The sequence below is a fragment of the Schistocerca cancellata genome, chromosome 5, assembly GCF_023864275.1.
Source record: "Schistocerca cancellata isolate TAMUIC-IGC-003103 chromosome 5, iqSchCanc2.1, whole genome shotgun sequence".
NCBI classification, from domain to species: Eukaryota; Metazoa; Arthropoda; class Insecta; order Orthoptera; family Acrididae; genus Schistocerca; species Schistocerca cancellata.
In genome coordinates, this window is record NC_064630.1 from 83424037 (window position 1) to 83446385 (window position 22349).

Below are 22349 nucleotides of genomic sequence, written 5' to 3' on the forward strand. Positions count from 1 at the left end.
GACCAATTTGCTTTATATCCTTTTCCAAAACTTTCTTTTAATTTATTTATTCTTAATTTATTGTCAATTTTGTATTTAGGTTCAGTATGTAACAAATTTGTTATCTTAATAGTTATGGATACAAATTATTCAGTTCACTTATTTACAAATTTCGGTGCCATTTTTATTGCTGAATGTTTTGTGTTATTATATTCATCAATTTTTTCATTAATTATTGAAATTATTTATTATACAATTCTTTATTATTATCTGTTAGCAAATTTTATGGATTTCTGGCGATAAATGCTTTTACAAAACATCAGCTATGTTCTCACCTCTTTTATCTTAAACTGGAATTGTCCGAGGAAACTTTGAAAAAACATCAGTTACAGTTAATAAAACTTTATATCCTTTATTTATTTTTGAAATTCCATCCAGATTACCAGTAACCATTGCAACTAAATCACCTTTCCAGAAATCATCAATTCCAATAGAAATTACATTTTTGCTTTTAAAAGTATTTCTAATTGGTTCATATAATTTATTAATAGTTTGTTCACTAATATTTAGACCGAATTTTTTAATGAATTGACTTTTTTAGTTTTACAAATCCAACAAAGACTCTCAATTCTTTGTTTCCCATTTTTAGTTGTTAATCTGTGAGGATGAAGTGTTTCAGTAAACCTTCTGCACTTCAAACAGTAAATGTGGTTATCAGTCGTCATTTATATACAATAAAAATAATTAAATTACTTTTAATTGCTTGATTCCAAAGACTTCAGTACTTCTACATATTTACCAACTATCTTGTCTAAATTATTAATTTTCGATCCTAATAACTTAAGTTTACTGTCTAATGAAACTTTTTTGTCTAATGTATCACTGATACTTGTTTTCATGTTATTTATTTCTTTATTATGCTGTCCTATAATACCATCATAAATACCATTTCTTTGCCTTAAATCTGTGAGCATTTTGCTGTATTCAGGTTTTGTAACATGATTCGATAGAACTTTCTCAGTATCTTTCTTGAAATAATGATTTTGAAATACAGTTAACACATTTACATCTACATCTACAATATATACTCCTCTAGCTACCAAACGGTGTGTGCCGGAGGGCACTATTCGCGCCAAAGTCATATTCCCCCCTCCCTCATCTGTCCCACTCGCGGATCTCGGAAGGGAAAAACAGCTGTCTGAATGCCTCAGTAAGAGCTCGATTTTCCCTTATCTTTGAATGGTAATCATTGTGCGATGTGAAACTTGGTGGTAGTAATATATGCTCTACACACTCAGCGAAGATCGGATTTTGGACTTTTATGCGCGATATGAAAGTTGGTGGTAATAATATATGCTCTACATCCTCAGCGAAGATCGGATTTTGGAATTTAGTTAGCAGCCCTTTCCATTTAGCTCATCGTCTTTCTGCAAGTGTGTCCCACTTCAAACTTTCTATGAGATTTGTAACGCTCTCGTGAAGTCTAAATGTACCAGTTCGAATCTTGCCGCTCTTCTTTGGACCTTCTCAATTTCTCAATCTGTTGAATCCGACCCAAGTGGTAAGGGTCCCATACACATGAACAGTACTCTAAGACTCGATGAACTAAAGTATTGTAAGCAATTTCCTTTGTTGAAAGACTGCATCACTTCAGGATTCTACAAATAAACTGCAGTCTAGAGTTCGCCTTACCCGTTACTTGTGTAATCTGATCGTTACATTTGAGATCATTTCGAACAGTCACACCCAGATACTTGACAGATGTTACTGCTTGCAAAGATTGGGCATTTATTTCGTACTCTCACATAAATGGGGATTTTCGCTTTGTTATACGCAGTAGGCTACACTTAATAATATTGAGAGATAAGTGCCAGTCATTACACCACACATTTATTTTCTGCAAATCCTCATTGATTTGTTCACAACTTTCGAGTAATGCTACTGTCCTGTAGACTACAGCATCATCAAGCAGTCTAATCCCACTGTCAATACTAGCAACCAGATCGTTTATGTAAATCGTAAAAAGCAGTGGACCTATTACACTGCCCTGAGGAACACATGTTACGCTTATTTCTGTTGAAGTCTCCCAATTCAGGACGACATACTGCTCTCTGTCTGTTAGAAAACGTTCTATCGAAACGCATATGTCATTGGATAGACCGTAAGCACACACTTTTTGGAGCAAGTGACAGCGCGGAACTGAGTCGAACGCCTTTCGAAAGTTGAGGAATATGGCATCAACCTGGGAGCTGGCATCTAGAGCACAAAGACAGCAAGCTGTGTCTCTCATGACCGCTGTTTCCTAAAACCATGCTGGTTTCTGCAGATGAGCTTCTCAGAGTTTAGAGAGTCATAATGTCTGAACACAAAATATGTTCCATTATTCTACAACAAATGGATGTCAGTGAAATTGGCCAGTAATTATATGCATCCAATTTTCTACCCTTTTTATAGATTGCTAAGACCTGGGCCTTCTTCCAGTCCTGTGGAACTTTCTGCTGTTCCAATGATCTCTGATTGATGATGGATAAGAATGGTGCTAAATTTGAAGTATAGTCAACATAAAATCTTACAGGGATATCGTCTGGGCAAGATGCCTACTTAGCGTCTAAGGATCTTACCTGTTTTACTATCCCAGATACACTAAACACTATGTCACCCATCCTTGCGTTTGTTCCGTAATTGAGAGTGGGGAATGGTGCTGCAGCCCACGACTGTAAACTAGTTTTTGAAAGCTCGGTTTAGAATTTCGGCCTACTGTTTATGATCATCTGTTACATTACCTGTAGTGTCAGCAAGAGAAAGTATTGAATTATTTGTAGCGTCCATAGATTTTACATACGACCAAAATTTTTTGGGGTTATTTCTTAGAATCTGCAGATAAAATATTGCTTTCAAATTAATTAAAAGAATCTTTCATTGATCTTTTGACAGTTGCTTTCATTTCGCATAATTTCTGTTTGTCAGCGGGGCAGTGACTACGCTTAAAACGACTGTGCAAAATTCTCTGCTATCTCAGAAACTTCCTAATATGTTTGTTGAACCAAGGTGGAACCTTTCCCTCCCCTATATTTTTGCTAGGCACATATTTCTCTAGCACATGGTGAACAATACCTTTAAATTCCGACCAAAGGCGCTCAATATCTTTGAGTCCCGCAGTGAATACTTGGAGCTTACTATGAAGACATTCATTAATGACATTTTTACTTGCTTTCCGAAACAATAAAACTCTACCCCTTTTTTTTGTAACTTCCATTGACATAGAAGCCACAGTGTCATTATGGTCGCAAATGCCTTCTTCTAGATCAACCTCCACAAAAAGATCAGGTCTGTCTGTCGAGTTTGTTTTCTAATCACTTGCTCAATGTTGCATGTTGAGAGTGCTCCTAGAATAACTTCACACGAGTCTTCGCTTCTGCCCCCTGTGATAAACGTGTAATTTTCCAAGTCAATGGACGCCATATTGAAGTCCCCACCTATAACTAATGGGTAATTGGGATATTTATTTCCAATGTACTCAAGACTTCCCTGAAACGTTCTGTGACGTTTGTTGTGGATGCTGGTGGTCTATAAAACATCCTAATACAATGGTCACTCCTTGTCTGATTGACAGCTTTATCCAGACTATTTCACAGTCTGACCCAGTATCGATCTCAACAGTGTTTAAACGGCTTTTAACTGCAATGAACACACCACCTCCCATAGCATCAGTTCTATCCTTCCTAAACGTTGTCCAATGAGAGTTCGAAATTTCACTCCAGCTTATGTCTGGTTTCAACCAGCTTTCGGTACCTAATACAATATTGGCATTACTGCTGTTTATTTCGGAGAGTAACTCGGGGCCGGCCGTGGTGGCCAAGCGGTTAAAGGCGCTACAGTCTGGAACCGCGCGACCGCTACGGTCGCAGGTTCGAATCCTACCTCGGGCATGGATGTGTGTGATGTCCTTAGGTTAGTTAGGTTTAATTAGTTCTAAGTTCTAGGCGACTCATGACCTTAGAAGTTAAGTCGCATAGTGCTCAGAGCCATTTGAACCATTTGAAGTAACTCGGGGATCTTCCTACAGCCACTTCGACAATTTACTGACATGAGATTTAGCGTATTTAAATCCTTTGGAATAACCTGTTTATGCGAACTAAATATTTTTACTGTTGGCACACCCACATCAGTGCCATGAACTGGTAATTTTTTAGGCCAGTGGTTTGTTTCCCGTGGGAAGGAAACTAATCTAAAAAAACCTCTATGTGCGCACCACAAGTACTGTGCTACCCATGTAGCTGCTTCCTGTGTGTTGTGCACCCCTGATCTACCGTGGAGCGTCCTACAACCTTCCAACCCATAGCGTAGGTCGAGGAATTTACAACCATTTTCGTCACTGAGTCGACGTAGCCTCTGGTTTAGATTCTCCACTCGACTCCAAACCAAAGGACCCCAGTCCACCCTGGGTACAATGCTGCAAATCGTCAAGTTGGCTTCCACTCCTGGAGAGATCGAGGCTGCCTTCGCCAATTTAGCCAGCCGTCGAAAGTACCCAAGGATTTCCTCGTAACCCCGACGACTGGCATCGTTGGTGCCAACATGTGCAACATTCTGCAGCTGGCTGCACCCTGCACGCTCGACATCCGCCAGAAAAGCCTCTTCCACATCGTGCACAAGGCCCCCCATCCAGTACACCGAGTGAGCGTTGGGCTCCTTCCCCTCCCTAGCCACTATGTTCCTGAGGGGCTCCATGACCTGCCTAACATTGGAGCTCCCAATAACTAACAAACTCCTATCCCCACGTGCCTGTCCAGACCTTGCTGAAGGAGTGGCCACTATCCTGCCAGAGGGTGCATTCTAATCGGGCTCAGCCTTCCCCCCAGCATCAGATAGCACACTGAATATATTAGCAAAGTGCATGGGATTATGCAGGACCCTGCATCCCCCATGCAGCCTTCGCCTTGAGACCTCGACACAGACCGCCACCCACACTGAGGTGAGAGAGGGCCTGCTGGCTCAGTCACATCTGAGGTTGGCTCAGTGACAGAGGGCTGTTACATCCCCTCCTGCATATCTAGTACAGCAGAGGCTGCCCCAGGTACTCCATCCACACTGCACATCAATATGGCACTCTGGAGCCTGTTGACTGTGGCCAACAAAGCTTCCAGCTGCGTTTGGACTGTGACCATCTCCTCCCACATCCGCATACAACAGACACAGCCGCTATCCATCTATCTAATATGTGATTTACTATAAGAAACTTAAGGAAACCTACTGCCACACAAGGTTAACAGCTACACTCTAGTTGGCAGAAAGGACACTAAACAATGAAAACAGTAAAAATATATGGTAGAAGCTAGATCTGGTGCTTTTTTTCCTGCTATGGGCTATCTAGTGAATACTAAAGAAAAATAAACATTGACCTACAGTAAACTGCTAGGAGCTATGTAGTGAATATTATTAAAGAGTTAAGTAGTAACCTGCAGTATGCTACACCTACTGATTATCCCTCGAATTTACAATTAAACAAACGTTTATTTACATGCGAAAATGACCTCATAAAACTATAAAAACTGCTACCTTGAATGTATCTAGTGTATATGACACTAATAAACGTAAGTACTGAGTATGGTACACTGACAGATGCTGGTACAAAACAAAACCTTTAGCAAGCAATTAGAGTTCAGAATGTAAAGTACAAATATGAACTGTGCTTTATAGGAACCGATGGGCTTACAGTACACCATCACTAAAGCCCACAAACTAAGGAATTTAAGGAGATGGCGAGGTGAATTTTAGCTTTCTGCTAACTAAACTGTATGTAAGAAGGGCTCAGAAGTTGTATTGTAACATTGATTTACTCAGATGTTGAAGTGTAACACTAATTTACCATATAGTATTTTACATTTACTCGACGGTTAATGCATGTATGTTGCACTAGTCAGATGTATACAAGTGAGGTTCTAATTCACTGTCAGTATCACTTTTCCTAATAAAATGTGTAAAAACTGCTACCTTCAATGCATCGAGTCTAAATGATACTAAAAAACGTAAATATTGAGTATTGCACAGTATTGAGTATTGTTGTTTAGGTTCTTAAAGCCTTGTTTCCACATATCTTTTGCTAAATGCATCCAACTTATCAATTGGACCGTTAATATTAACTATTCTTTAACTTTTAAAATCAATATAATATTTAGCTACTTTAAAAATGGTACTTAATTCTTTCTGAAATCGTTTAATTATATTAACTGATGATTGGTTGCTCTTTGCAGATTGAGTCTGGAGTTTGACCCGATGACCATGTCGTCCACATAAATGTAAATTTTGACGTCCTCCATTTTGTCTTATCATCTGTACAACATTGTATGTCGCAAAAAAGTAAAGGGTTTAGTGGTTCCCCCTGCAATACGACGTTGGTTTGTGTTTTCGTTTTCGACGTGCTTATGTCGTCTTCCATCTGAATGAAGTTGGCTATCAGCATGTTATGGATCAACGTTGTAAGTTTATCTTTCCCTGTTATTGAGTCTACGAGGGTGGTTTGAGAAGTCCTCGGAATGGAATAGAAAATAAGAACTAACATCACTGAAGCGTTTTTTTATTTTTCAATGTAATCTTCTGTAGATTAATGCAATTGGTCCAACGATGTTCCAGTGCCTTGATCCCCTCTCGAAAATGGGTTTCCTCCAGACCTGCAAAATAGTTGTCCACTCCAGCTATCAATTCTTTGTTTGAAGTGAATCTTCGTCCACCAAGAAAAATTTTCAGTTTTGGAAGAGATGGAAGTCTGACGAGGCATATCAGGTGAATAAGGCGGCTGTAGCAACAATTCATACCTTAGTTCGTATAATTTTGCCATGAAAACGGCACATGTGTGCGGGCACGCATTGTCTTGATGAAAGATAGCTTTCTTCTTTGCTAAACCTGGCCTTTTTCGCGTATCTTTTGTTGCAATTTGTCCAGGAGGTTAGCACAGTATTCTCGAGTAATTGTTTGCTCAGTGGGGACATAATCTACAAACAGAATCCCCTTCGCATCCCAGAACACTGATGCCATGACCTTTTCCGCCGAAGGAATTTTCTTTGCTTTCTTTGGTGACGGAGAATCAGTATGTTTAAACTGCTTTGACGGTTTTCTTGTCTCTGCGGTATAGTAGTGCACCCGTGTCATCTGTGTACATAAATGGGCCCAAAAAATCCTGTTGATTTCTTCTAAAATGGGCCAAACATTGTTTCGATATGTCCATTATCATGCACTTGCGATCCAACGTCAAGAGTCGCGGCACCGATCTAGCAGATCATTTCCAACTATTCAGTCAAAATTTGATATATCCTTTCAGATGCCATGTGGCAAGCGTGAGCAATTTCACGCATTTTCAATCGGCGATTCTCCATGACCATTTTGTGCCCTTTTGCAATGATTTCTGGAGTAGTGACACATCTTGGCCGACCACTGCAGGGATCATCATCTAACCTCTCCCGATCAAATTTAAATTCATTTCTCCACTTGGCTACAGTTGAATATGAAGGAGCAGATTCCCCCAGTGTAGTACGGAAATCGGCATAAATGTCCTTTGCTTTCAGATCTTTCTTTACGGAGTACTTAATCACTGCTCGAATCTCGATTTTTTCCATCTTCGCTAATCACTATGTAGGAACAACAACAGAGCCACGTCACCGCCACAGCTCTCTTGCAAAAGCACTGACGTGGCATGTGTTTACAGGGAACAGTCCAATGAATATCACATGAACAACGCGTTGTGCTAGCGCTGACCTCTAGTTGTGATTCCGAGAACTATTCAAACCGTTCACGCAGTTTTCAGATTAGCATGCGCCTGTTTAGTTTGTCGAAGGTCTTAGTATAATCTATGAAGACTGCGTGTAATTTCGTTGTGGATGTCTTAATGCATCCTCTATGTCATCTCTTAGGTTGCTAACGGTGTGTAGTGTCCCCTGCCTTTCCGGAATCTGAATTTTTCTTGCAGAATCTTCTGGTCTCCTTCTTCATAAATTCGTGTTGTGATAACGTTTGTTAGTATCTTCAGTGTGCATTTTTCCAGAGAAATTCCCTTGTAGGTGTTCGGATCAATTTTGTTGTCTTTCCCCTTAAAAATAATTGTCGACGTCCCCCATATCTCTGGTATATTGCCCTCTAGTAAACATAAGTTTAATATATCTATTATTGGTTGGAGAAGTAGGCTAGTCGGACCTTTGATATGTTCATTATATTTTCTGTTGGGGCGTGGAGCCTTATTGTGTTTTAGAGATGATATTATCCCATGTACCTTTTCCATCATGCGACCCAAGACTGAATCCTGTGGGACACCATTTGTGATACCTCCCCAGTCAGTGGGCTGTACTAATTTTTGCAGACTATCAATACTATTAATTACAAGCTTCTGCATACTTACAGTTAATTATACATTAAACGATTTGTGCACTGTCCCACTCATACCACAACACTTAAACTTAGCTAGAAGAACTTCACAAGTCACAAAGTCAAAAACCTTTGAGAGATCACAAAATAACCCAATGGATGATGTTAGGTTATTGAAAGCATTTAATATTTGATCAGTATGAATGTATATATATTGCATTTTCTGTTGAAAAGCCTTTCTGAAAACCAAACACATTTTGTTGACACTAAATTTTCACTGCATATATTAATTGCATGTAATAATTTTTCAAGGATTTTGGATAAAGCCCTCAGAAGTGAGATTGGACAGTACTTATTAGCATCAGATCCATCCCCTTTTTATGCAATGGTTTAACAATAGCATATTTCAGTCTGTCTTGACAAATCCCCTGTTTGAGTGAGCTACTACATATGTGATTGAACATCCTATTTGTCTGTTGGGAACAGGCTTTTAGTACTCAGTTGGGAATGCCATGTGAGCTTTTACTTTTGTCTGAATTTATTATTTTCCTAATTTCAGTAGAAACAACGTCGTTGCCACGATGGTAACACCAGTTCCTGTCAGATTACCGAAGTTAAGGGCTGTCGAGCTGGGCTATCATTTGCATGGATGATCCAATCTGCCAAGTGCTGTTGGCAAGTTGGGGCACTCAGCCCATATGAGGTAACTTGAGGAGCTACTTGATTGAGACGTAGTAGCTCCAGCGTAAACTGATGGAACGGCTGGGAGAGCGATGTGCTGACCACATGTTCCACCATATCTGCATCTGATGTACCAGTGGTATGAGGATGACATGGCGGCCGGTCGATGCCGTGGGACCTTCATGGCCTGTTGGGGCTGAGTTTAGTTTTAGTTTCAATAGGAGAGATGGATTGAATGTCAATTTCATCAAATTGCATAGGTATTGCCTCTTCCAAATACTGCATGCATTTTCTAATGAATAGCTGGATTCTATTTTCTCCACAACACTTCAAAAATGGTTATTTATAATGTCTTCTGCTTCTGACTTTCCATTGCGTTTGGTAGAAATAAAGTCTTCCTGTCCTCTCAGTTGTACTGTTTCCCTTTTAACAATTTTCCAGATTGTTTTAATTTTATTACCAGATGTGCTAATCTCAGACATAATGCACATACTTCTGGATTTTCAATAACTTTTCTTAATACATGCAGTAGTTTTTATAAAGTTTCACTGTTTCTCGATCATTACTGCTTCTAGCTATAACATACATTTTCCTTTTCTGTTTACAAGTTATTTTTATCGCTTTAGTAAGTCATTACTTTTTAGATGGTTTCTCACAATTATATGTCACTGTTTTCTTAGGGACACTGTTTTCAAATATACTCACAAAGGTATTACGAAATCGATTAAATTTTAAATTAACATCAGTTTCCCTGTACACCTTATCTCATTATAGCTATAGCAAGCTGCCCGAAAATTTTTAATTGTTAAATCGTCAATTGAATACACTATTTTGGAGGACTGTTTTGTACTAATGTATAGAGCTATGTCATTTACTGTAACTAATTGTGTATCATCATCAGACAAATCATTCTTAACAGGAAAAGTTTTTATTTGGTTAAATTTATCTTGGGCTTAAAAACATTATCTATCAGCATGCTGCTTTCCTGTACTACCCAAGAAGGAATATCAATAACTGACACCAAATTGAAAGAACCAAGTAATACTTCAAGGTCAAGCTTCCTGTCAGACTCCTTCAGAAAATCTGCACTGAAATCCCCACAAACAATAATTTTCTTCCCACTGTCTGACAGACAGCACAACAGAGAATCCAAGGTTCCAAGTTTTTCAAAAATAGCTGAAAATTTCTCAGTGGGAACCTATACATGGCTACAATTATAAAAGTACACATGTTTCTGTATGTCGCTCTACACTAAATTTTTTTGTTTCTAAATTTTTCACACTGTGACAGATTTCAACATACGAGAACTCCTCCTCTCTCCACAGTGTCTCTATTTACATGTGCTGAAAGCTTATATCCAACTACATTTACCTTTTCCATATCTGTCACTGTATGATGTTCAGACAGCCATAGTACATCTACTCCACCCTCAGTCTCTAAATCTTCTAAACAAACAAGTACCTCATCTACTTCGTTTTTCAATCATCTGATATTCTCATTCAATATACTAACATTATTTTTCACTGTGCTTTTATGAAAAAGTTGTGACACACTAACATTATTTTTCACTGTACTTTTATGAGTGTCTTGTGATATTTTAACGTCTCTAATACATACCTATCTGAACTTCTCATTAAGCTTAATTTCATTCAATATTGAATCATTGGACACTGATCTTAGCCTAAGAAAGATTTACCCCCGTGAGTTTCAGCGCCCTTCCTTTTCTTATTGAGATGCAGGCCATGTCTTGTGAAGTCCCACCTACCAATACCATCAACAAGAACCAAACCTATGCCTGACAAAGTAGCTGCCTGAAGCAGCTGATCAAGCTCCAAATTGACCTTCCTGACAGAACTGTTCAGTTGGGGCTGATCATACCACATGAAAGCCAGGAACAAGCCAACACTTGTCTGGTTCGTTGCAGATACTATTTTTACTAGGTCACGCTGAATATTGTAACCCTGATCCCTATAAATACTGTTTCTCGCTCCTCCCACTACCACAACATGATCATGCTTTGTAAAACCCTTTCACAATGTTCCTACATCATCTATCACTTGGCTAAGACATGCACTAGGCTTGAAGAAACTTGTGACCTGACAGCTGTCACCTATTTTTTTCTGCAAAATGTAGCCGACACCTCTTCCATGGCTACTACCTAACAACAGAACTTCCCTCCTACTGTCTTCTTTTTTTGAAACAGTTGGTTTCCTGGTGAAAGTCCGTTGAGCGCTGACTACAGTTGCATCTACTTAAGCAGTTAACTGAACTAACACGGCAAATCGGTTGTTTGTGCCAATGATGAAACTCTCAGATACTCTTCTATTTCTGTGGCCCCACTTCCTATCTGTCTTCAACATTTCCCCCTTTAAACTCATCAGTTCGTCCCTACTACTATCCACGTCAGCCTTCAGGGCTCCAATCATCCCTTACTGTTCAGTTAGTTTCCTATCCCTTGAACATACTCTGCAATACCATGGAAGAGACCCATTTACTACCCCAATTCCCATGCCACTACATTCCTCCCAACAGCTGCATAGAACCCCAGAACTAACTCCCCTGCAGCAGCTCGAACAATTCTCTCTCATGTTTGTTTACAATATTTTTACAAAATTTATCTACACAATAACATAAGCATTCTATTAACTGCAGATTGCAAGAGTCGCTGAAGTTACATGGAACACTAATATAAGTGTATATTATTAACATAGTAACGTTGAAACTCGAAACTTGTATACCCGAAAAATTAGGCCTAAGATCGCGTATGCGCGGCATGGACTTTACAAGTTTTGAAAGGAAGTAAAAGATAGAACTTAAAATCCTTAATTCCGCTAGTAGATACGTCATTACTAAATATATGTGTAGTAAAAACAACGTAAATTCTTCTCTTAATACTTACGCAAACGTCTTACATTTGTAAGTAAACCTACTTCAAAAGTACGCGGAAATCGGCCGTTAGGTTATGTTTCTTTGTTCGAAAAAAATATAGCAGATTCCCCCTAATCCGAACCCTGCTAATCCAAACGTTCGGTTAATCTGAACATGAGAATCGTTAATCTAAGTATGGAAAACTGTGCGGTAAACTGCTGTACATACACACTATTTCAATTCACACAGTACAGTAAACATGTATTAGAAAAATTGGCAAGAAAACATTAGGTAAAACAATGCATAACAATGAAAGAAAAGCTGTCAAACTTAATACAGAAGACTTTCATCCCTACATTTTAGATGATAAAAACTCAGTCATTGTTTTTTTGGCGTAATGAAGACAGTCTGTGTGGTGTCACCGCCAGACACCACACTTGCTAGGTGGTAGCTTTAAATCGGCCGCGGTCCATTAGTATACGTCGGACCCGCGTGTCGCCACTGTCAGTAACTGCGGACCGAGCGCCACCACACGGCAGGTCTAGAGAGACGTACTAGCACTCGCCCCAGTTGTACGACGACTTTGCTAGCGACTACACTGACGAAGCCTTTCTCTCATTTGCCGAGAGACAGTTAGAATAGCCTTCAGCTAAGTCCATGACTACGACCTAGCAAGGCGCCATTAACCAAATCTGGAGAGAGTCTCACTTGTATTAACAATAGCGATGTACCACAAGGATGAATTAAAGTTAAGTATTAACGCAGCTACGTACTTTTCTTTATAGCATTCATCACGTATCCTGTTTCAGACCTCACGCCAGCCGGCGTGTGTGTACGCGTGCATTTCGGTTACCCGTCACTGTGGCCTGGCTGCCTTGTCAGTCCACAACAGTCTGTTATACACTCCTGGAAATTGAAATAAGAACACCGTGAATTCATTGTCCCAGGAAGGGGAAACTTTATTGACACATTCCTGGGGTCAGGTACATCACATGATCACACTGACAGAACCACAGGCACATAGACACAGGCAACAGAGCATGCACAATGTCGGCACTAGTACAGTGTATATCCACCTTTCGCAGCAATGCTGGCTGCTATTCTCCCATGGAGACGATCGTAGAGATACTGGATGTAGTCCTGTGGAACGGCTTGCCATGCCATTTCCACCTGGCGCCTCAGTTGGACCAGCGTTTGTGCTGGACGTGCAGACCGCGTGAGACGACGCTTCATCCAGTCCCAAACATGCTCAATGGGGGACAGATCCGGAGATCTTGCTGGCCAGGGTAGTTGACTTACACCTTCTAGAGCACGTTGGGTGTCACGGGATACATGCGGACGTGCATTGTCCTGTTGGAACAGCAAGTTCCCTTGCCGGTCTAGGAATGGTAGAACGATGGGTTCGATGACGGTTTGGATGTACCGTGCACTATTCAGTGTCCCCTCGACGATCACCAGTGGTGTACGGCCAGTGTAGGAGATCGCTCCCCACACCATGATGCCGGGTGTTGGCCCTGTGTGCCTCGGTCGTATGCAGTCCTGATTGTGGCGCTCACCTGCACGGCGCCAAACACGCATACGACCATCATTGGCACCAAGGCAGAAGCGACTCTCATCGCTGAAGACGACACGTCTCCATTCGTCCCTCCATTCACGCCTGTCGCGACACCACTGGAGGCGGGCTGCACGATGTTGGGGCGTGAGCGGAAGACGGCCTAACGGTGTGCGGGACCGTAGCCCAGCTTCATGGAGACGGTTGCGAATGGTCCTCGCCGATACCCCAGGAGCAACAGTGTCCCTAATTTGCTGGGAAGTGGCGGTGCGGTCCCCTACGGCACTGCGTAGGATCCTACGGTCTTGGCGTGCATCCGTGCGTCGCTGCGGTCCGGTCCCAGGTCGACGGGCACGTGCACCTTCCGCCGACCACTGGCGACAACATCGATGTACTGTGGAGACCTCAAGCCCCACGTGTTGAGCAATTCGGCGGTACGTCCACCCGGCCTCCCGCATGCCCACTATACGCCCTCGCTCAAAGTCCGTCAACTGCACATTCGGTTCACGTCTACGCTGTCGCGGCATGCTACCAGTGTTAAAGACTGCGATGGAGCTCCGTATGCCACGGCAAACTGGCTGACACTGACGGCGGCGGTGCACAAATGCTGCGCAGCTAGCGCCATTCGACGGCCAACACCGCGGTTCCTGGTGTGTCCGCTGTGCCGTGCGTGTGATCATTGCTTGTACAGCCCTCTCGCAGTGTCCGGAGCAAGTATGGTGGGTCTGACACACCGGTGTCAATGTGTTCTTTTTTCCATTTCCAGGAGTGTATGACGCATAGTTGCGCCATCGTCTCATAAACATCAAATCAGCAGGTGTAGCAGTGGGCTGTTGCTCCACACAACGCAGCGCGAGATCAAGGCCTTCTGCTGCGTCACTGTGTGGCACCAGCTCTCCTTTGCCGCTTTCAGGCTCATTGTCACTTCCGTCACAGCAGTCCACTTCTTCCTGGTCTTGAGTCACAGCAGCAGCAAAATCAGTGTCAGTAAGGACCTCAACACAAGCCCCTTCCGCTGCCCTCCACTCACCTACGTCTCCTTTACGAGCTTCTTGTCCTTCCCCCCCCCCCCCCCCCCCCCCCCCCCGTAGCTGAGTGGTCAGTCCGACAGAATGTCAATCCTAAAGACCCGGGTTCGATTCCCCACTAGGTTGGAGATTTTCTCTGCTCAGGGACTGGGTGTTGTGTTGTCCTAATCATCATCGTTTCATCCCCATCGACGCGCAAGTCGCCAAAGTGGCGTCAAATCGAAAGGCCTGCACCCGGCGAACGGTCTATCCGACGGGGGGGCCCTAAACACACATTTACATTTTTACTAGTTTTTTCACATCTGTATCACTTTTAGTAGGTTTTCTTCATTTTCAACTAGGTTGTCCTGAAATTCAGGAGATATCCACAGTTTCCTCCAGGATCTTCTCAGAGTATATTCTGAAATATTCTGCCATGCCTCAGCGGCCCGATAAACAACGTTCTTAACACTGGTCTTTTTTATTTCGTCCACTAAAGGAATACTATCATCTTGGATAAGCATTCGTAAAAATTGTTTTCTGTAAATCAGTTTTAATGTTTGCAGTACGCCCTGGTACATCGGCTGAAGAAGTGATGTAACATTCGTCGGCAAAAACTTAGTCACAATTTCTCCATCACATAATTCCTGAGTGCTGGGGTGAGATGACGCGTTATCAATCAAAATATTGCACGGGGAGACAAATGATTTTCCTTAGAAAACCGTCGAGCAGAGGGAACAGACAGGCCGTGAAACCATTCTTTGAACAGCTTACCATCCATCCATGCTTTTTTCTGGTTGCGATAATATAAGGGAAGGGACTCTATGTTGCACTTTTAAAGCTCTGGGACCAGCATTAAAGGCAGCTTGTGATTACCAGCAGCGTTGCTGCACGCTAATAAAGTCACGCGACCTTTGCACATTTTAAAACCAGGAGCTGCTTTTGATACCAGGCATTTTGCTGGCAATGCCCTAAAATTAAGACCAGTCTCGGCAGCGTTATAAATTTATTGGGGAGAATACTTTCCCTCTCTTATAATGTTTTCAAACTCATCCAAGTATCCCTTCGCTGCATCACGGCCAGAAGAAAGCTTCTCTCCAGTAATTGCTAGCTGACGGATTCCATGACGTTTTTTGAATCTGTCCAACCAACCCGTACTCGTACTAGAAGACTCATCACCATTCATTAACTTGTCCAGGTAAGCAGCCTTCTCCTGAACCAGTGCTCCACTCAAAGGAGTTCCCCTTTCTCTTTCCTGCGTAAACCAAAGGAAAAGAGTTTCATCCGCTTTATCGTACTGGGACTGTTTCAAAGCCTGCCGAATTTCGAATGTTTTTCCCGAAGACGTTACACAGGACTGTTCAAGCTTCACTCGGTTCTTCTTCCAATCACAAATGGTTGCTTTACAAACACCCAGTTCCGTTGACAGTTTAGATACATTCTCACAAATGTCTATCCGCTTCAAAGCATTCAGCTTTTCTTTGAGAGTTAATGTTGTATGTTTCCGTTTACTCATGACGAAAATACACTACGCCTGAACGAATACAGTACAACTGTTACGCGTACCTGCGATCGATAACTAATATAAGCAAGCGCTTGGCGAGCCAACTGGCGGTGCGCTGACCTCAGACACAACAAAGGTCTCAACAATGCACAACAACCAGGGCAGGGAGTGAGAGTGAGCCATTGTTCCCACACTTGTTCCCATTTGTTACCATGGTGTACCTACTTATCTCCTTAGTATACTTCATTCATATTTGGGACCTGACCTTGTTCGGGTTACCGATTTGTACGGATTAGCCAGAATTGCGGTGACGAGTTGCTAGAATGAAACTAGGCACACAGCAGGCAGGCAGAGACTTGTCTGATCTCCAGTGCTATCATAAACTCCAGTGACAATTTCGACAGCAAACTAATCAGAAACTTTCAACCAATAATAGAGGGTGGTTTATAGCGTCTATGTTCTTTCTGCTATATTGGTTTAATAGAAGGTGGGATATTTTTGAGAATTCAAAACTTAATGAGCTGTGTTCATTCAGTGTTTAAAGCCAGTCTGTCAGTGCAAAAATGCAGTAAGTAACTTTCAGAAAACATCATTCGCTACTTTCTCTATTGGTGCGCCTCTGCTCAGCTTCACAATAAAGCTCCTATCATCTACAAACGGAATTAATTCTGCCTTCTGTAGTTCCCATATATTACTCATCGATTCTGTGGAGAACCTCAAGTCTTACCAGTCAACTTTAATGTTCACTACCCTTCTCTAACATCACATCTCATATGGTTCGATTTTGTGCTGTTCCAGTTTTCCCGTAGTACATTATTCATACCCAGACAATGCTCTCCATCAAATGAACAATGTCAGAAATTTCTGCCCCAAATTAGAGACAGCGTTCCACTTTCTTTTTATCCAAATTTTTTCACCTGAGTGTAGCATTTGCATCTCTGTCTTCCTCTACAATTTTTACTCCCTACAGCTCCCTCCAGTACCACTGAATTTATTCCGTGGAGTGTTGACTGATGTCCTATCATTCTGTCCCATCTTCTTATCATTGTTTTCATTATATTCTTTTCTTCGCTGATTCTCCAGAGAACCTCCACATTCCTTACCTAATCAATCCACCTAATTTTCAACATTCTTCTATAGCACAACATCTCAAATATTTCGATTCTTTTCCGTTCAGGCTTACCCACAGTCCATGTCTCAGTACTATACAATGCTGCGCCCAAAACGTACATTCTGAGAAATTTCTTCCTCAAATTAAGGCCTCTTTTTGATACTAGTAGACTTCTCTCGGCTAGGAAAGCCCTTTTTGCCAATGCTTTTCTGCTCCGCCAGTCGTAGGTTACTTTGCTGCCTAGATAGCAGAGTTTCTTAACTTCAACTACTTCATGACACCCAATTTGACGATAAGTTCCTCGGTATTCTCATTTCTGCTACTTCTCATTACTATAGTCTTTCTTCGATTCACTCTCGGTCCATATTCATTAGACTGTTCATTCCATTCAACTTATCCTGCAATTCTTTTTCACTTTCACTGAGGATAGCAATGTCCTTAGAGAATCTTATCATTGATATCCTGTCAACTTGAATTTTAATTCTCCTTTTGAACGTTTGATTTCTGTCATTGCTTCTTCGATGTATAGGTTAATCAGTAGGAGCGAAATACTACAACCCTAATAGACTACTTTTTTTGGTCAGGAATGCCTTCTTTGCCTGTGCTAGTCTACCTTTCAGTCTTCCTTGTTTCGTCTGTCAAGTGTAATTGTGCTGCCAAGGTAGCATAATTTCATCACTTTGCGTACTTTGTGATCGGGGAATCTTTATGCTAGCTTTTATCGCTGATTTATTTCTGTTGTTTTGATTAGTTTCTTCTTCCTTTGGTTTGCCAAGTGTGCTGCCAAGGTAGCATAATTTCATCACTTTGCGTACTTTGTGATCGGGGAATCTTTATGCTAGCTTTTATCGATAATTTATTTCTGTTGTTTTGATTAGTTTCTTCTTCCTTTGGTTTGCCAAGTGTGCTGCCAAGGTAGCATAATTTCATCACTTTGCGTACTTTGTGATCGGGGAATCTTTATGCTAGCTTTTATCGCTGATTTATTTCTGTTGTTTTGATTAGTTTCTTCTTCCTTTGGTTTGCCAAGTGTGCTGCCAAGGTAGCATAATTTCATCACTTTGCGTACTTTGTGATCGGGGAATCTTTATGCTAGCTTTTATCGATAATTTATTTCTGTTGTTTTGATTAGTTTCTTCTTCCTTTGGTTTGCCAAGTGTGCTGCCAAGGTAGCATAATTTCATCACTTTGCGTACTTTGTGATCGGGAAATCTTTATGCTAGCTTTTATCGCTAATTTATTTCTGTTGTTTTGATTAGTTTCTTCTTCCTTTGGTTTACTCTCAATTCTTATTTTGTGCTCATTACGCAGCAGTCCTCTCTCCTGGTCGCGTCTACTGAAAAAGATCAACGTAGGGGATGTTCCTGCTATGATACATTACCTCATTAAGTATGCTAGCACCTTAAGCTCTCCATTACCTGAATTTGAAGAGTTGGATAAATTGCAATAATATATCCTATCAGTCTGCAATCGGTATTTCGCGGATTGTTTCAGAAGAGATCCATTTACGTCATATCTTCGAAAGCTGTGTCATTACCCCATTGGAACCCTTTCATTTACACTAATGATGTCATCAGCAAGCCTCGTCATTGATATCCTTTCATCTTCAATTTTAATCCGACATTTGTTATCATTCCTTTATTGCTACCATTGTTTTCTCGAAGTACAGACAGAGCATTAATGGAAAAAGACAATAACCCGGTCTTACACCTGTTTTAATCTGGGGATTTCGTACTTTGTGTACTATTCTAAATCACGGCTTCTAACATTCCTATGTTGCTGTTTAGATGCTACTTCTGTCACTACAATAATGATCCAAGTCTTTACTTTAAGAAAATGGGATGCTGTCTAAGCTAAAGAAGAAAATACATCTGTAAGTAAAACAATCATACGTGCGTCAGAGCCAGCCGACATTCACAAATCAATGAACCTGCGGTCTGAGCATATTATATCTAGCATCACAAATGTTGATCATCTCTTCACTGTCTTCATGTCCGGGTCACTTAACATTAATTTAATCTTTCCTGAGGCAAGATTGTTATTTGTATCACTTTCATTTACATCAAAATAACTAATCATGTCGTAATTAATCGTAACTAATCGTAACATAACTAACACACATTCTTGTCGTGGAGGCTGCCTGGTGATTGATTTACGTGTTCACATCACAATGGCTGATTGAAGACAGATCACCGAGAAAGACTGTTTTCTACCTACCTGGGCAAGGCGCACTTTCGTGATAGCTCGGCCAGCTCCAACGATGTTTATTGATAGTAACCTAATTTGTGGGCTAATTTTTAATAAATGATACTGCAGTTATAAAGTGATAACATGAGAAAGATTTCATCATTGATAGAGTGTTTTTTAATAAGTCAAACATTAGACATTATTACTGGATTTTATACTCCATAGCACATATTTTGATGAAGGCCTGCCGTCGTTGAATAACAAAGTATTCTACAGACAGATCTTCCCCACCCTCCGCTTCCATGTGTCACGACCGTCTGTCACGTGTAAGTTCTGTTTCTGCTCGCGCAGCTACAGCAGAGAATATAATTCTATCCCTTCAAGAAATAATGGCACACATTGTAGCAAAAACGCCGCAGTTATAATTTTTATAATTTTCATTCCATTCTACAGTTTGGGTTTTCTTCGTTTCACCGAGAACAGCGATGTCATCAGATTATCCTGTCGCTGATATCCTTTGACCTGAATTTTTAATTCTATACCTGTCACCATTCTTTTATTGCCACCATTGTTTTCTCGAAGTACAGACTGAAGACAACTGGAGGAAGCTGCATCCTAGTCTTGGAGTTCTTTTTGTGTTTTTTTTTGTAAAAATGAGCATTTCGTATATTGTCTTCCATTCTTATTGTTCTCTCTTCGTTCTTGTACAAAAAATTATTAATCGACCATTAGTGGTCCTGTTATATTTCCTCGAGAACCAGATACAACTTTCGTTTACATAATATTTTCTCGTTGAGTATAACGTACTAAGTTCTATTAGTCAGATAATCATCGAGCCCATCACTTATCTGCGAAGATATTCCTTACAGTCACAACACGGTTAGTTGTCGGTGACTTTGTGTAGTGTTGAGCGTTTATCAGAAACAGGAGAGATGGAATCTACGTGTTGTCCTGCATCTGTTGTTCGCTAGATGTTGTATATGAACAAAGCCAATTGTGTTGCACGCGAGCGGCAGTCAGTGGATCAGACACCAGAAATCTTCAGTTTCCAGGTCAGTGAAGCCGGCCGGATGTCAGCTGATAGCGGAGGAGCTCACACGGAAGGATCAGTGCATTGAGCTGGAGGCCGGTGACGTCGGCGCTGACGTAGTGGACACGTGCTGCGAGCAAAACGTGTCTTTTGTTGCGCTGCTTATCATCATGGTCATGGTCTTCGCGATCGGCTTGACCTTGGTGATTGGGTACAGGCACAATGCACAAAATGCGACACCAAGCCCTGATGTCAGGGTAACCCAATCGATGGCAAAAGGTGAGCTCAAGTACTGTATCGAATCAAGTGTAAAAATAAAATCTTAACGAATGAAACAACAAATTTACTGTCACTCTGGTTTGATTCACGATAGTTGGCGGTCGAGATTAGCCTTGTTCTGCGCATCTACGTCATGCATGCTCCGACAGACAATGAGCGTTAAGTAGTGTTCTGAGCGCTCTGCTCTGAATGCCGTAGCTAATGAGAGCATTAAACGTGATCGCAGCGAATTGTTGAGTGAATTTTTATTCCGTTTGTTGCGAGTTGTTATTGCTGATGGTGGTGTTAAGTGATACATTCCGCATAAGCAAGGGAGAGACATAATTTGCAGGACATACCCTTTCCTGAAGCTAAACGCACGTGCGTGCGCTTACGGCAGCTGTCGCTTGGAATCATCAACAACCCAAGCTCCGCTCGTGCCTCGACATGCACGAACTGGCATCGTTCGTGGATGGGACAGTAGTCACTATTATTTATATCCATAACGCGTTCATAAGGTTTAAACCTCCATTACCAAATGGATTTACGTGTATTAATACGACATGTGTATGTGTGTGTATGTGTGTGTGTGTGTGTGTGTGTGTGTGTGTGTTACGATTTCAGGGTAACGTGTGGCACTGTGTAGCGGAGAAACAAAAACAATATTTCAGAACTTAGTTATGGGGAGATTTTTGACTAGAAACTAAACTTGTGTCTAAGTGTGAAATTAAAGAAACTAAAATAGAATACCTCCAGTGGTCACAGGCTCTTTTCTCCGTCGTATTTCATCACATGTGAACTGTCATACTTCGTAAACAAAGATGGTGTTTGGAAAGTACTAGGTGTAAAGAACATATAGCAAAACAGAAACATTATCTCGAAGTACAAAGAATGTATAGCAAAACAGCATTATCGCTTCAGAAAAAGTTTGGATTGTGGAGATCTTTGTTTGAGCTGATTAATACATGCGGTAGAATAAGTATCTCAAGTGGTATACAAATCATTTTTTATCAAATTTATATAGCTTGAATTTTATACTCATTTATATAATAAGATGACATATTACAGGGCGTAAGTACAACAGTTGCGTTGCCAACAGGAGTAAAATTATACATAAATAACAATCTTGGCTGGGTTCCAGAGGTACAGTGTGAAAGGATTACAAGAAAGAAACATAGGTTCCGGATATAATGACCGGTTGCAGTGTCAATCCTAGCCCACAGGCGTCACTGGTTGCGGATACGAAGGGCATTTGGTCAGCACACCACTCTCCCTGCTATATGTGATTTTACAACATTATACCCAATGTCAGCTAGATATCACATATATCTGCTTACGTTATTAAGAGTGTATCTATCTGCATATCTAAGCAATCCTCGTCGTTGTGTTACTTCAGCTTTTACCTACTTATAACATGTAACAGATTTAAATTTAAGAAACTCACAGCTCCATGAAATCCAAAACTTAGCTCTTCTTCTCTAAATCCTTTCGTCCTCTGTCTCTGGATCTGAGCCAAAATAGTTATTTATTTATAATTTTTTGAACCTATCATGCAATAACTGACAATTTCTCAAAAAGTTCAAGGTCTTGTGGTAGGTATGCACTATGATTTTGTGCTCCCATAAGAAATCTTTAAATTTTTAAATCCCCATACTATAGCTACAGCTTCTTTTTCCGAGACTTTGTTAATTATCTGGCATTTGGCAAGTGTTCCACTAGCAAAAGCAATGGACCAACACTATTTGTTTTCCCCTTGTTCTATTTCTTGAAATATGTACACCGCAATACCATAACCGCATGAGTCGGTTCCTATGTGA

General features: G+C 41.0%; 1 protein-coding gene across 2 annotated transcripts in view; it reads left to right on the plus strand.

Annotated features, from left to right (window-relative positions):
* The window catches only part of LOC126188279 (pinin-like), a 128528-nt gene that overhangs the window by 63701 nt on the left and 42478 nt on the right, over positions 1-22349 (plus strand). The window contains exon 2 of one of the 2 annotated variants that reach the window (XM_049929862.1): positions 20290-20553. The exons of the other annotated variant lie outside the window; for it this stretch is intronic. Coding sequence (XP_049785819.1) covers positions 20290-20553 — 264 coding nt within the window. The remainder of the gene's footprint in view (positions 1-20289; positions 20554-22349) is intronic. 2 annotated transcript variants of the gene reach the window in all.